Source organism: Leptosomus discolor, chromosome 5 (assembly GCF_034619465.1).
Source record: "Leptosomus discolor isolate bLepDis1 chromosome 5, bLepDis1.hap2, whole genome shotgun sequence".
Taxonomy (NCBI): domain Eukaryota; kingdom Metazoa; phylum Chordata; class Aves; order Leptosomiformes; family Leptosomidae; genus Leptosomus; species Leptosomus discolor.
The window spans coordinates 55,052,984-55,068,288 of NC_141395.1; the positions used below are offsets into that span (position 1 = coordinate 55,052,984).

At 37.0% G+C, this 15,305-nt stretch overlaps 1 protein-coding gene across 1 annotated transcript in view; it reads left to right on the forward strand.

Moving 5' to 3' along the window:
• SLC26A7 (solute carrier family 26 member 7) overlaps positions 1-15,305 on the forward strand; it is a 69,269-nt gene that overhangs the window by 15,507 nt on the left and 38,457 nt on the right. The window contains exons 2-4 of the mRNA XM_086465491.1: positions 1,944-2,054; positions 6,210-6,382; positions 13,587-13,751. Coding sequence (XP_086321617.1) covers positions 1,944-2,054; positions 6,210-6,382; positions 13,587-13,751 — 449 coding nt within the window. The remainder of the gene's footprint in view (positions 1-1,943; positions 2,055-6,209; positions 6,383-13,586; positions 13,752-15,305) is intronic.

Genomic DNA, 15,305 nt, shown 5'->3' on the forward strand with positions numbered 1-15,305 from the left:
TAGAAGATCTTTTCAGTGTTGAACAAGCCTTAAAAATCTCCTTCTCCTTTTCTCTTTCTTTTTTCCCCCCCATGTTCACTTTTATCTGGATAGGCTCATGCAGTTCTTTCCTGTGCTGTTTTTATTCTCTTCAGGCACCCCCTTCTGTGTTGCTCTTGGGTCATAATCTTCTTTTACATCTATTGATCATGTGAACACGGATGTAAAACTACAATTTCTTTTCAAAGATCTTCCTGGTTCATGATAATGATGTGTTAAGAAAAAAACCCAGAAGTGACGTGCTATGCTAATTAAAAGGCAAAAGAGCAGCGAAGTCCATTTCTATTTAAAAGAAGACATCAAAGGTTTAAAACAGACATGTTTTAAAATATCTCCTCTCCAAGTTGTAACTGATGGTGCTGCTTTGCTGAGTGCAGTGTGGATGAAGATGATCCCTGTAAGATCCATCTCAGCAAAATCATCACCATGACGTTTTTCTAAGAACAGGTGAACTGCTGGGCCTTGTCTGCTTCACAGGGAACTTGACACTTCTGGCCTTTCAGCATTTTATTGCCCCCCCCCCACCATGTGCTCTTTGTCATAGACCTAAATCCAAATTCAAGAAGAGAGCTCTTGAATCAAGATGTTCTGAATTGACACTGAAAGTCTATAAGCAAAGATAGCCTTTGGCACTCTCCACATTCTTAAAACCTCATATACCAGTGCTTCAGGCAAATAATGCTTTCTGGAGTGGCCAGGAAAGTTTGGCGAGAACAGTGAATCTTACATACCTAATTTTCTTTGGAGATTTCAAATGTGCATAGAAGGCAACTCAATTTCATTGGTCTGAATCACCTCTGTCACAGACTGTGTGTGGTCATTCTCCCAGTACACACATATATTCTAGCTTAGACTGGTCACCCAGGTTGAAGGTGGACTTCAAAAAGGTACCTTATGTGTTACACAAGCCAATTCTGTCTTCCCTAGCCCATGACAAGGTATTTATCAAGATTTATGAAGAAACTCTGCCAGGCAACTTCTCCTACTCTTAGTTTCTAGGAGGAAAACCTGTGAAATGGTAGAAGAGACTGCTGGTCTGAAGCAGTCTGGGGAGTCTCTCTTTCTGCTGATTTGTTAAGTCTTTGCAGACTGAAGTATATAAAGTTGTACAGCAATCAAAGCTGCTTTGCAGGAGTGTCTCTGTTAAGTGAAAATTTCTTGGCATATTCTGAGACTTTGTAAGATGGTGGATGCTAAACAGCGAAGGTAACTAGTAAGTTTGTAAAGTTAAATTCTAATCAATTCAATTAACAAATCCTAACCAATCTTCCATCTCAACGTGAAAGTCAAATACTTTCTCTTTCTGGATCAACAGCTTTACATAACAAAAAAAAAAAAAATACATAAAGGATTAAAAAAACCAGACACCTAAAACCAGTGAACTCTGGAATACTTTTTGGTTTAAGAAATTAGAAAAAAAGCAGACTGAAGTGTCTCCATCCAAACCAAAATTCTAGGTTTTGAACTATTTGCAAGAAATGACATCTAACTGCCTGGAACCCTGTCAGTCTCAAACCTTTGTTTGTGAGGATGGGGGTGAAACAGTTCTGCCTCCTGCTGTGAGGATGGTCTATTAAAAAAAAGGTTCGGAACTAGTGATGGAGACAACCTGGAAACATGGTGGCTGGTGCCATAGATTGTATCTGTGACCCATTTGTTTCCGCGCGTGACCAAGACTCAGAAGAAAGTATGAGGATTTTGATGACAGATAATAGATGAAAAACTTTCCACAGTTCTTCCTGATCCTAATTGTACAGTGATTGACTTCTGCTCTAGGTTTTTGTAAATGACAGTGGGTTTTTTCCTGCTTTTAATAAAATTGTAGATGTTTCCTCATCAGAAAAATTGATTGCAGAACAGTTTTATCTTCATATAGTGAAGTAATTCCATTTAACTTTCTATAGGGTTGGCATTTGCTGTTCTGTCTTCAGTCCATCCAGTTTTTGGTTTATATGGCTCTTTCTTCCCTGTCATTACTTATGCCATATTTGGAACGGGACGGCATGTTGCGACAGGTAAGTGCCTATTTGCTAAAAATATTTTCAGAAATAAGGAATTGGAAACCGAACATTTTTTTGTTGTTGTAAGATCAATGGAAGGAAAATTATATAAGAGTAAACAGAAATAAGATGGTTTCATGCTTCTTTTTATGACTATTTTTGCCAGTACTTTAAAGAGCCCCATTAAGAATATATTGGAGTTACTCCTGCCATTATAATTTGATATTGCGTTGACACTTCCTTTGTAAATGTCGTTTACTAAGGGCTTTTGTATTTTAACTCTAGAAATCTGCTTTGGGCTAAGATTTAAACAAAGAACTCTGCCAACAAGATACATGCAAACAGGAATGAAAAGGGCTTGTCTGCTTCTTAAACCATAGAAAACACACATTACTTCTCACCTGTCTAAAACACAAACCCCACATTTCTCAGAAGAAAGGCTTTCTGTGCCTGTTACCCGCTCTTGTAAAGCTAGAGATTCTCCCAATGAGTTCAGCACAACTCCTGTCCACTTGCAGAGTAAAAAGTAGGCAGCAAAATGTGCTCTCTGGCTACTATGCTAGCAGTTATGAGTTACTTTTTTACCCTCAGCAAAGCCAACAGCAGCTGCAAGAGTTATATAACTTTGCTCTCCTAATAAGTTGGCGAATGCTCTGTTTCTGACTTCAAAAAATGTAAGTTAAGGATGGAAGCTGGAAATAACGTTCATGAGATTGAACAACAAATTCTTTGGTGTGCAGAACTGGGCACTTGGTGGCCTCTGAAGTTTGCAGGAAGGGTGAGACAGGCCCAGTAGTAAACCATGGTAGGACTGGGTGAAGGGAAGCAGCCTCTGTGGCTGTCAGTAGATTTAAGCAGGGAGGAGGTATGTTTTCCTTGTGGAGGAGAAAAACTCCTGAAAGGAGGTAGGATGGTTCTGTGTAATCACACACAAACCCAACTCTGCAGAATCTTATTGCTCGTGCAACTGCATGCAGTGCTTTAGTAAGGAGTTAGCCACATATTTTGAACAACTATTTGGTTCAAAATTATTCAGTGAAATTATTAAAAATTGCTGAAGAGCTATAAATTGCCTTAGAGCTAAAGGAAAGCGGAAAGTTTGTTTTCCCTAAAGGCACAGAAAGTATGTGAGCCTTTTCATGTCCGAGAAGGATCTGTGGATTCTGTTAATGACCTCATGTTGTAATGAACGACAGAATGTACTCACTTCATGTAAGAAAGAGAAGAATTAAAAAATAGTGAAAATTTAGAATTTGGAAAATAATTTTGATTATTGAGTAGAGATAGATCAGTATACTTGGTAAAACATGAACCTATATTAAAAAGCTGTTTCGCTGTTTTGAAAATGAATAATTTAGCAGTGTATTGTCAGCAGTTTGTTGGTGTAAGACTATTAGGAAAAAAGGATCCATCATATGTTCATATGTAGGAAAGTAGGTAAATAAGTGTCTGGCTGACATAGTAATGAAAACAGATGATAAAATGGGTAAGTACAAGCTGTTAAGTCTGATGTTTTATCCTTGGGAGGGAATACCATTCAGAGAATCATTTGCTGAGTACCACAGCTCCGTAGCTGCGGATTGACGCACAGTCCTTGGTGGGAAACCTGTGCCTTTCACAGGTGTCTATTCCAGAATTTCATCTTAAGAAAAAAAAAGCAACAAACCAGTTCTTTTTCAGTCATGAAGACTTTTTTTTTTTCTTTAAAATAAATGTGTGTGACATATGCTGTTGATCCTTCCAGTAGAAACGTCTTATGCACTCGTCCCACCAGCCCTGCTTAAGGCCTTATGGTGTGCAGGCTGAACTGGAGCTATACCTCCTGCTTCAGATCCCCAAATGCTCTGTAATTCCTCATGTAAATTGGTGACAATCTCCCACCAGCATTTTCTGTAAGATCAGCAGGGCTCTCCATATGTATATAGGCTATAAAAGTGCCCTTTGTTAGTGAAGTCAGTTATGTTAGTATGAAATGGAAAATTCATTAATGGCTCAGTTCTGTCAACTTTTACTCACTTAATATGTCTCTTCTGTGATACAGCTGATCTACTTTAAAAGATTACTCACCTGAGCAGCTAACCCCTACACCTTTTTCATGACTGTTTTTGGTATAATTGATCTTGGAACATCCTCTGAGACAGCTTCATCTGTCATAATACCATATATAGGTCTTTGATTTCAGATATAATTTTATGTATGTAAAGTGTTTTCAAATCCAATTTTATGCAAACTGTTTCTTTTTTAAAAAAGTAAAAATGAGAGAAGAGGTTTAAAATAAAGAAAAGCAATCTGAAAAGCAAAATACCTACAACCTGCTTGGGAAAAAAAAAAGTATTATAGGCCCAGGTAAAATGTGCATCATGATTCAAAAAAAAGAAAATGTGATGCAAGAAAACCCTTTATGCTCAACAGGAAAAGTAAGGGGACTAGTATAGGGAAGAATTTGGTGCTTGAAAAATGGAAAGCTTGACCTAATTAGATAAGCAGGAAAGCCGTGAAATGTGGTAGGTTGAACATATGCAGGAAGTTTAGAAGGCTAAAAAAAAAGGAATTTGAAGAGTGGATCATCAAACTGATAATTAACGCTTTTAAATGCATCAAAATCAGGAACCTGGAGAAAGAAACTGGTGGGACACCTTTCTGACAAAACTAACAGGGACATTCTGTGACAAGGCCACAGGACTGTGAAGTTACTAGTGTAATGTCATCTGTCAGAAGGGCTCTGGAGGGAATCCTGGGAACTGCAGACCTGTCTTGCACCCCTGTTATTATAGGCTATAATAAAAAATAAGACCACTAAAAGATATGTATAATCACAGCCTGTTGGAGAGGAGTTAATGTGACTCCTGAAAAGCACAATCCTACCTTACTAACCTCCTAGAGTACTGTATGAGTGTCAGTAAGCACATGGAAAAAGGAAATACTTTAAATATAAGACATTAGAATGGTCAAACAGCTACTGATAAAGTTCCACACCAAAGGTTACTAAAGAAATCATGTTGCCCTTGTGATAGAAGAAAAGTTCTTTTAGTCATTATTAGCGGGTTAACAGATAAGAAGCAAAAGGTAGGACTTAAAGGTCTTTTTTCAGGGTGGAGGTGTACCTGGTACGTTCCCAAGGAATTCATGCTGGGAGGTTTACTCTATAAGGCCAAGGTGAAAATAGAACTGTATTCAGCAGATCCTGCACAGTAGAGATAAGGGGAGATCAATGAAGTTGGTGAGAGATCACTTTAAAAGACTTAAAAAGTATAGATTAAAGAAAATACTACAGCAGATGGTGAACTTCTGGAACCTGCTCCCAGAGGACATTGTGGAGGCAGAAAATACAAGCAGATTCAGAGATTCAACAAATTAAATAATGCTAGTCCATAAACAAAATCTAAAAAGGGTGGATAAGGACGTCCTTCCCGAACACAACAGCTACGGATGCTGGGGGATTATGAGGGGAATGACCTGCAGAAAGTGGCCAGGTTTGTGTGTTTTCCCCGGGTAACACCTCTGATTGCCACAGCTGGAGGCAGAGTGCTGGGCAACAACTGACCAGACTGTTGGTCTGAAACAGTAGGGCATTTCTTATGCTTTTACAACTCTGTATGATGGTTTGTACTTTTAAATATTGAATTATCATCCTTGTTTGTCTATGTGTCATTAAGCTTGCTTTACCTCGCTCAGCAAATAAGTGTTTCTCTCATAATCTGCCTCCATTTATTATAGTGCAGGTATTGCTGAGTTTTTGAACATATACATCTGCTAACTATAATGGGCTAGGTACTATGTATACAGTATGAATTACTGGCTCTAGAAATTTGAATGATGAACATTTGGGATCCTTAGACAAAAAGCTATTTCATCACACCCAGGATGAGTTAAAAGGATTTCTGATAACTTGAAATCATGTTAATTGTTGTGTTTAAACCTATTTTGTTAACATGTTTAAATGAATATGCTCACAAAAAATTGACATTTAATTCACAAGTACAAATTGTATTTTACATGAATAAATGTGTGTTGCCTAAAAAATTACCTTAAAAATTGTTCTTAGCACGACAGGAACGCACAAATTGAAACTTTTTCTCATAATGGCAAAGTTTTGAAAAACAGACTGTGAGTCATGAGTACAGACAGGTATAGAATTGTTGGTGACTAATTGGTGGCTTTTCTTTACAGGAACTTTTGCTTTAACTTCCTTAATATCTGCCAATGCAGTTGAGCGTCTTGTTCCTTCAGTCAGCACTAATTTCACTACAAACAATTACTCAAAAGTTTTAGGCCTATCAGAGTTCGAAATGCAGAGAATTGGAGTTGCAGCAGCAGTGTCATTTCTAGGAGGAATCATTCAGGTCAGTGGAGAACTTATATTCTGTGTGCTACTGATGCATTGCATTTGTGGCAGCTATGAGTTTTGTAATAATTTTTTTTCGCTTCTCTGAGACAAACTGACCATGGGTCTGGTCTAACTTTCATGAGCGATGAAACGAATGTGTTTTAAGAATTTACTGCTCTGTTGTTGAGATGTGGTATTTGTCTGTATACTTGTGCCTAGGGTGTGGCAATATGAAGTAAAAGCACATTCAGTCAGCTCTAATATAATACTCAGTTGCTGTTGGTGCTCCTTTTCCTTCTCCTTCAGAAACAGAACATGAATCAGCTCCTAGTAAGTGCTGACATATTCCTGAGGTTTTCTATTGCTCTTGGCTTGAAGAGAAATACTATACAATATCCAATAATTAAAAATAGTAGGTAAAACATCTTTAAATTCTCTTTAAAGTTCACACACCCATCATTAAAAGGAAATAAATTAGTAAACCAGATGTCTTCAAATGATTCTCCAAAGCTTATTCAACTGATCAGAGGTCTTTTAAATTTCTTCTTTTCCTATTCTGACCACAAGTGCTGAGTTCCTTTATCCATTGCCAACTGCTCAGGTCTTCAAAGAAGGTTTCCCTCTTTCCTTGTAAATGTTAAAATGGAAGACATGTTCCAACACTTGACATAGCAACATTTCCTGGGTACCTGGCCTCTTGAAAGAAACTCAGACACCTGTGCTTGGTGCTTTGGATCCCTCTACCATACAGAGGATAAGTGAAGGAGCCCAGAATGGGATCTCCAGTGGCCTGCACCCTTGGCAGGAACTGGGGCCTATGCTTATGTTAGTCTGCAGGAAATAACAAGAAGCATGGTCATTTCTGTTACATTTTTTCATTCTTTATTGGTCACAGAATTGTGACTAGGGGTAGCAGTATGAGGGAAACCCCACAGACAACATATGGAGTAGAGCTGATGCTGATTGTGCCTGGCTGCTGCATGTGCCGTACCATCGCACCAGTGTGTGCAACGTAACACTGCATAGTATGCAGGGTGCTTGTAACAGCAGAGTCCTCTGAGCTTGCACAGAGCTCTTAATGTGTGAACACTGTGCTTACAGCCTGACAATCTCTTATGTCGTTCCCAGAGAGGTTTGGGTGTTAAAGTGGGAAGCTGGTGCCTGCATTTGATTCAACTTCAAAATCTGATGCAGAAATTTCTTGCCTAGCTGTTGCAGAATCCCATTAGGTATCTAAAGCCACTGGACCTCTTACTCTTTCATTCTGAAAAGTTCTGCTTTTTCATATGCCTTCAGCTGCACCAGCTGAATTATCTCAGCCTATGTCCTGTTTAAGTCCGATTGAAATGAGAAGAACTAGAAAAACCGCTGCCAGTGCCTTGCATGTGAGGCAAGCTCTGAGCGGGTTCTGTGAATCTCAATTCCATCAAGACATGAAATAAATTGGAATTGGTTTCTGGTCACGCTTATAAGATTTGAAATTTGGGGCTTAGCTGCCTAAATTTTTCAAGTAATTAATTTCAGATTCCTGAGTGTTCATAAAAGAAGGAAGATACTTAGTTATCTTAAGAGGCAACGTGATGAAGATATCATAGTATTAAAACAGAAGATAAGTAAACATAAAATAAAACCTGTAATTACCAAAAGCATTTCATATGATGCTTTCATATGATTCACAGAGACCAGTTCATTTTTAAAAGCAGAATGGAAAGTATAATGCAGATTTTTTAATGTTTATGTAACTGCTACTCTAGAAAGATAAGTAGGTCATGGAAAGCTAATCAAGTTAAGGGAATTATTATTATATTAAATACTTCAGAGGTATTGATGGGGAGAGGAAACTACAGAACGTTACAAATACCTATGGAATGATTTTGTAATTAGAATTGGGTGATGCCTTTACAGCATTAAAAAATCCTCAAATAAAGTTGTTGGGTAAGATTTTTTTTTTCCTATTAGTACATTATATATGCAAGAATGCTTGAATAAATATATGTGTAGATAAAAAACCCCAACATACTAAACTGAAATTCAAAATTAAATTTGCTGAATAAAAAAAGAAAAGATGCTTGCAGTTTGAAGTGAGAAAAAAAAAAAATTTATCCTAGAAAAATATTTGTATTCTCTTAAGAACCACAGTACTACAGAATTTTGTTGTGCTACTCTTGTGTGAATGAGAAATGGCTGGTTATTGCATTCTAGTCTTCTACATTTTTACTGGTAAGTTTTTCACCTACTGTATTTTAAAAACATATAATTAGTTGCTGATGTACAGTATTGGAAAGAAAAAAACGTTTCTGGTTATCTGGAGAAGAAGTTTGCAACCTGCAATTTTGAGATAACCAACAAAACATACTAAATGAGAGGCTCACGGTCTGTACTGTTGCCTTCTGAGATATTCCACATGGATGATCTTGTCTTAGCAGCAAAGTATCAGAAAGAGTACCACCACTTTTTGTTTGGTTTAACAGTGAAAAAAAAGCCAAACCTTCCAGAACATGGAGTTTTGAGGGATTTAAAACTCCTCCTCCAAAACAGAATTCATGCAGCAGGTAATATGGACAGAAAGTTTGAGATTAGTGATTTATGAAGTGAATCTTTTTACTGGCCATAATGTTAGATCGACTACACTGTGAGAGTAGTATTATAACAATAACAAACCCCGTGTGCTGTCATGGGAAGAAAGTATTGAAAGTGGACAATAACCAAAACAGCTTAAATTAATGAACATGAGGGCTTTGCTTTTTGCAATTACTCATTTCCCTTCTCCTGGCTAAGTTCCCATTCTCATCTGCTTGTGAGGGTAAAATTACGGAGCAGTACAGCTGCAAGAAACGGTTCCCTTTGCACTATCTTTCTTCCATTCTCAACTTGAGTTTTCTTTTTTTCTATTTTTTTTTTTTACACCTTCCACCACTTCTGCCTAATCACTTGGTTTTATAATTTAGTTCCACCATCTTTTCTCCTTTACTGTGCATTAACTCAAGGCTGCTTTCCCTCACTTTCTTATGTGTTGTTTTTTTTTTTTTTCTTTTCTATGATAGCTCTTGATTTTATTCACATTAAATTAACCAAGACTGCATACCTGGTGAAAGCACAATTATCCCAAGTTAGTTACTTCTTAATGAGCCTTTTAACATAGTGTGTTATAAAGAAAAAGCTTCACAAAGAAACTGTATCCATGCACCTTTCAAATATTTTTGTTACTGTGGTTTTTCTCTCCCTGAAATGTTCCTTCACCCCCTAGGAACTAAATTTTGAAAAATGAAAAATTCTGGAGACAATCCTAAAACATCTGAAAGTTTTGTTCCTTTTACAGTTTAAGAAAAGCCCAGTATTAGTACAAATAATGAAAAGAGAAAACTATCTATTTTTGACATTCATTTTTTTTTACTTTATGTTTTTGCTCTTCTGACACTTCACTGTCAGTCTTTCCTGTAGTCTTTCTGCATCAAGAAGGAAGAAAAATCATACAGTGTATTAGAAAATAAGATGGAAAACCCACATCATGACCACAGCAAGAATAAAGCAGATTATCAGAAATTTCTTTAAGAATATAGAACTTTCTACATTTTGGTTATTGCTTAATGGGTGAAAGATTTTATGACGTAACGCAGTGTGGTACAATCTTGTGCAGTCAGCTCAGCTTAGTTTCAAATGCTGTCTATGCAAAAAGCAGTGGCAGTCAAGCTGTGGGCTGGATGTCTGTCCTTGAGTGTGGAGGGTTAACCGGAAAGTTCATCTGGACCTGTATAAATCCCCAAAATACTGAGTATATCTGTCAAGAAAGCTTGCACGCAATTGGATTTGGGATGCTTGTTTCAAAACAACTTTTTGCCCCCTCTTGATCTATGCAGTTTTGGCACATTACTCCTGTTGCAAGGACAGCAGGTGTTCCCCATACCAGCTTATGCTGAAAATTACACCATCCTCTCCGGATGTTTTCTGTTCTGATTGCTTCGTTGTTAGACCTTCACCATGGAAGATATGTGGATGCACATTGTATTTATTTAACAATAATGTAAATAAAGAGCAGGATGTACATGCTGATGGAACATTGCTGCTGTTTATGGAATTCCTGAGCTACCTTCAGCAGCATAGGCTGCTGCTTGTTTAACTGAGTGGCTATAGAAATTATCTACCTGAAAATGTAGCCAGGGTTTGAATGTATTTTACATAACCCATGGTTATAAACAAACAATAAAAAGTATGTTTGAAATGTGACCTTTTAGTTACTGCCTGTGAAGCAGGGTCACATGCCCCTAAAATGCTGAAGATCTAAAGTAAAAAAAAAAAAAAAAAAAGAAATGTAGGAAATGTTCAGAGTGATGCTGAAATTCATAGAATCATAGGATCATTAGGTTGCAATAGACCTCTGAGACCGTCAAGTCCAACCATTGACCTAATACCACCATGCCTGCTAAACCATGTCCCGAAGTGCCAATTCTACACATTTTTGGAACACCTCCAGGGATGGTGACTCTACCACTTCCCTGGGCAGCCTGTTCCAATGCCTGACAACACTTTCAGTAAAGAAATTCTTCCTAACGTCCAATCTAAATCTCTCCTGGCACAACTTGAGGCCATTTCCTCTTGTCCTATTTCTTGTTACTTGGGAGAAGAGACCGACACCCACCTCACTATAAGCTTCTTTCAGGTAGTTGTAGAGAGCGATGAGGTCTCCCCCCAGCCTCCTCTTCTCCAGACTAAACAACCCAAGTTCCCTCAGTCGCTTCTCGTAAGACCTGTTCTCCAGACCCTTCACCAGCTTTGTTGCCCTTCTAGACCCTTCACCAGCTTCATTGCCCTTCTGCAACAAGGTTTCTAAGCTGTGACATCATGACACCTGTAATTCACTGTATTAACTTTCTCTGAAATGTTAATATTAACTAATATTTCTCTGTGGTATTATGTGCTTCACAGAATTGTCTCTGTGGTTTTGAATCCATAGCTAAATAAACACCTCATGCTCTGGAAACAGCTATTACACAGAAATTTCACATCCATACGATACAAATATCTTGGAAAACAAACAAAAAATCACTAGGGAAAGCAGAATTTGTTTCTTGAACTTTGCTACTGTGAATGTTTTAAATACATGAATAGGCACACTGTTAGAACAAACAACTAAACAAAATATCTGAAGTCTGTAATTACGGGTTTTAGGCCTGACTAACTAAACTACTGCTCACTGAGGGTGTAATAATAATTATCATTATTGAGTCTCAATCTTGAATGACAATCAATATTCTGATTTTTCGTAGTACAGAGTTGTTCGCATGCTATTAATGGGAAATAGAAAAAAAAATCTCAGATTTACTCTCTCAGATGGAAGAGGAAATTGCTCACTAGAGTTTTTTGTGGTAAATCAAACGCCACTCACTTTGATATTTTTGTTTCTTTTGTGCTATTATAGTCATAGCTTGCTGCATACAGATGAGATTTATGGTGAAAAAGTAAATGGTGTTCAGGCATAAAGAGTGATAACATTTGGAAATTATTATTTTAGCTTCAGTATAAAACAAAATAAAGCAAAGGAGGCTATGATGTATTCCAAAAGGGTGATATTTAGTATAATAAACACAAAATAATCCTCTTTTAGAAAATATCTAACAAACAACTCTGTGCCAAGAGCGTGTAACCATTCATGCAGAATAGCAAATGCAAAAGACTATAGAAGTAAGAAACTGCTTTTTAATCTAACGAATCTGCAGAACTCATTGTAAGAGGACATAGTTTAAATGTAAATGTATGGATCGGAAAAGGATTAAGTGTTATGCTAACCACAGTACCATGCGTAGGTATGCAATATCTTTCATTCAAAGAATTAAAAGCTATCAATTCTCATTCTTCAGAAGAAAAGAGTGATTGCAGTCTGGGATAAGGGAAGAAAACACGGAAGTACACAATAATACTTTGGGTATTTGTCCTATATTCCTACGAAATATCTACAATAGTTGTAGATTCAACTGTAGTCCAGATTTCTGGGTTAGAGAGGAATATTATCCCTTCATTATATGTCTGTACTCTGAAATAACTGCTATAAAAGTTGCAACAAAGCAGAAATAATTTTCAAGGTTGAATATAGCTGAGCTGAAGTATACTCTTCTTTCTAGCAGAGAAATCCAGTTTATATATGGGACTCTGTTTATGAAATTGGATGTTGAATTTTTCTCCCTATTTTAAATTTTCTGATTGTATACAGATATTCTCCTTTAAATTATTTCAAGTATTTCTCCAGTGCACAGGAGGTAGATTTTACAGATCTTTAAACAGTTTACTTTTACTATAAGTTTATAAAGTCTGTTCATACAGAACATGTAACTATATAAACATCTCTGTTTATCTGTGAAGAAGATAAATATTTTTATGTCCTCCATCATCTGAAGCAAATTCTGTTGCTCCCTTACCTGAATACCTGCAAAATCAGAAACCTTGACATATGAAGCTGATGTAACTAGGGGTAGTGGACTGGTGACACTTGTCATATTTGATATTATGATACTGTAGCATGAGAGCATTAAGTATCATAGTATATTGAACAGCATGCACAGGGTCAGTGTGGAGGCTAAGGGTCTGCAGGAAGAGCAAAGCTGTTGTGTGACCACATGGGAAGGGAAAACTGGTGGCATAGCAGCCTGGCACAGGGAAGGGCTCCACAGGATGACGAAGCTCTCACCATGGGACTCATCTCTCCATAGTTTTAGCACCTAATAAATTTGGTAGCTGTTGAAACAACTAACATTTGGAATCCTGATATCAACATGTTGGCGATCAATAAGCTGGATCAAGACATGGCCCTTTGCCTACTCAGGCTGAATAGCAGTCGAACAGGAGAGTTTTAGCACCACCCTCGCTTTTTGAGTTGCTTTACTTCATTTGGCCGTGTTGAGTTGATGTTTCTATAGTGTTTATTGTGCTCACATATTTGAGAGGAGTTAATACTAAGCATTGCATCAAGACAGTTTCTCTGAGTCTGCTTTTGTTACTAAAATAGTGATAGAGTCTGTTAAACTAGTGGTGCATGTAAGATAATGCAGGTAAGCCCACAGAGCTTCAATGGATTCCATTTTCAGATATAGTTGTCCTTCAAAGAACTTTCGTTTTTTATCTTTATCTCGTTTATCTTACAGTTTATTAAAAGGACCCTGGCTCATTGTCCTATCAACAGGAAGCTGCATTTTATTATGACTGCTGATACTCATGCCTTTGCCTTTCAGGTAGCGATGTTTACGCTGCAGTTGGGCAGCGCCACTTTCTTGTTAACAGAACCAGTGATAAGTGCAATGACAACAGGAGCGGCTACACACGTTGTGACTTCACAAGTGAAGTATCTGCTGGGAATGAAAATGCCATATATATCGGGACCACTTGGACTTTTTCATGTAAGTTCAGTAAAAGAGATGAGTTATTCCATTAGCTAACATTTTCTTAAATAACTGTGCTATTTGGCTATATATGTGTGAGAAATTTGTTATGCATGCATGTGAATGAACAGAAGATGTAATAGCAAAACATTGATCTTGCCAGATCTGTTTGTAAGAACAGATTAGTAAAACTTGATGAAGAATTTATTAAAGAGAATTAGGGGCACATAATAAACACAAGTAATTTATCTTGTAGGGGCATAACTAAAAGTGTCATAGCCATTTTTATGACTAGCCAGTTGGCCTGTGAGACTATTACAAACGATTCATCACCTATTAAAGTATTTTTTAATTCCTTAAAAAACTTTTCATAAATACTTCTTAATATCAAATGTGACTAGCCTCTTTTTCATGGCATTTCCATGGAGACTGTACTTTTATATATAGGAATATTTTCATCTTGTAGACATGACTGTTGTTAAGTACTACAGCCAAGATATAATCAAAATATACATTATGAGCCACAATAAAGAACAGTGATATAAAAAAGTATTTTCATGTTGGTGTGTGCTGATGATATCATAAATGAGGTCATTCAAATGCTTTGAAAGAAATCCGTTCCCTTATCCCTTGTATTTTTTAATGTATCTGAAACAAGTTCTTTGCCCTTCACTTCACTGTTGAAATCAAACCCTTCTGAATATTTTCCAAAGAAAAATTTTCATGATTTTTTTATTGTTCTGAACTGCTCTGTAGAATTGTGTGAAAACAAACGAACAAACAAAAACCCCACTGTACAACTTAAAAGAATAAAAAAATCTCCATATTTAGAAGGGACAATTTTACCATACAAGTGTTTTTAAAAGGTTTCTGGTATCTGTTCAGACTTACGGGTTGCTCTAAGGTCCATTATCTCAAAAGCATCGGATTTAGATTTTAATAGTTTTTTTCTGTGTTAGTAGTTTTATATTAAAATTATGCTAATCAGATATATGTTGGTGTGCACATGTAACTAGAGAGTGAAAGGCAAATTTGGCATGTCTCTCCGGACACGTTCTCCTCTCCAAATTCTTGAACCCAAAGACTGGTATTTTTACTTACATTTTTTTTTCCTTCTCCACTCCAAAACACCTCCTACTCACAAAGCCTATTGCTTCGCCTTAGGCAGCATTTTGGTTGGCAAAGCAAGGATAAGAATGTTTAATAAAGTGTGATAGAAGAGTTGAAAGTAAAGAAAGCCAGTGAAATGGATTCTTTGTAGCAAGTGAGATCATGATTAAATATGCAAAAATGAAATTTGAATATGAAGAACAAATCTACTACACTAGTGTTGAGCCTATGGGCTTTCTGTGTTTACACATAGTTTACTTAAGTTATTAAATTTAATTTTCCCTGTACATGGTTTGTAACACTGTAACTGAGCTGCACATTGCAGCATCAATTGGTATTTTGCAAATGGCAAAGGCAAAGCAAGGTGAAGAAGAAAAGTGGTGAGAGAAGACTGCATGTGAGATCTAATTTTTACAAGGGACAAGAAAAGTGTCCTCAAGTTTACTTAGTCTCTGAAAGCAG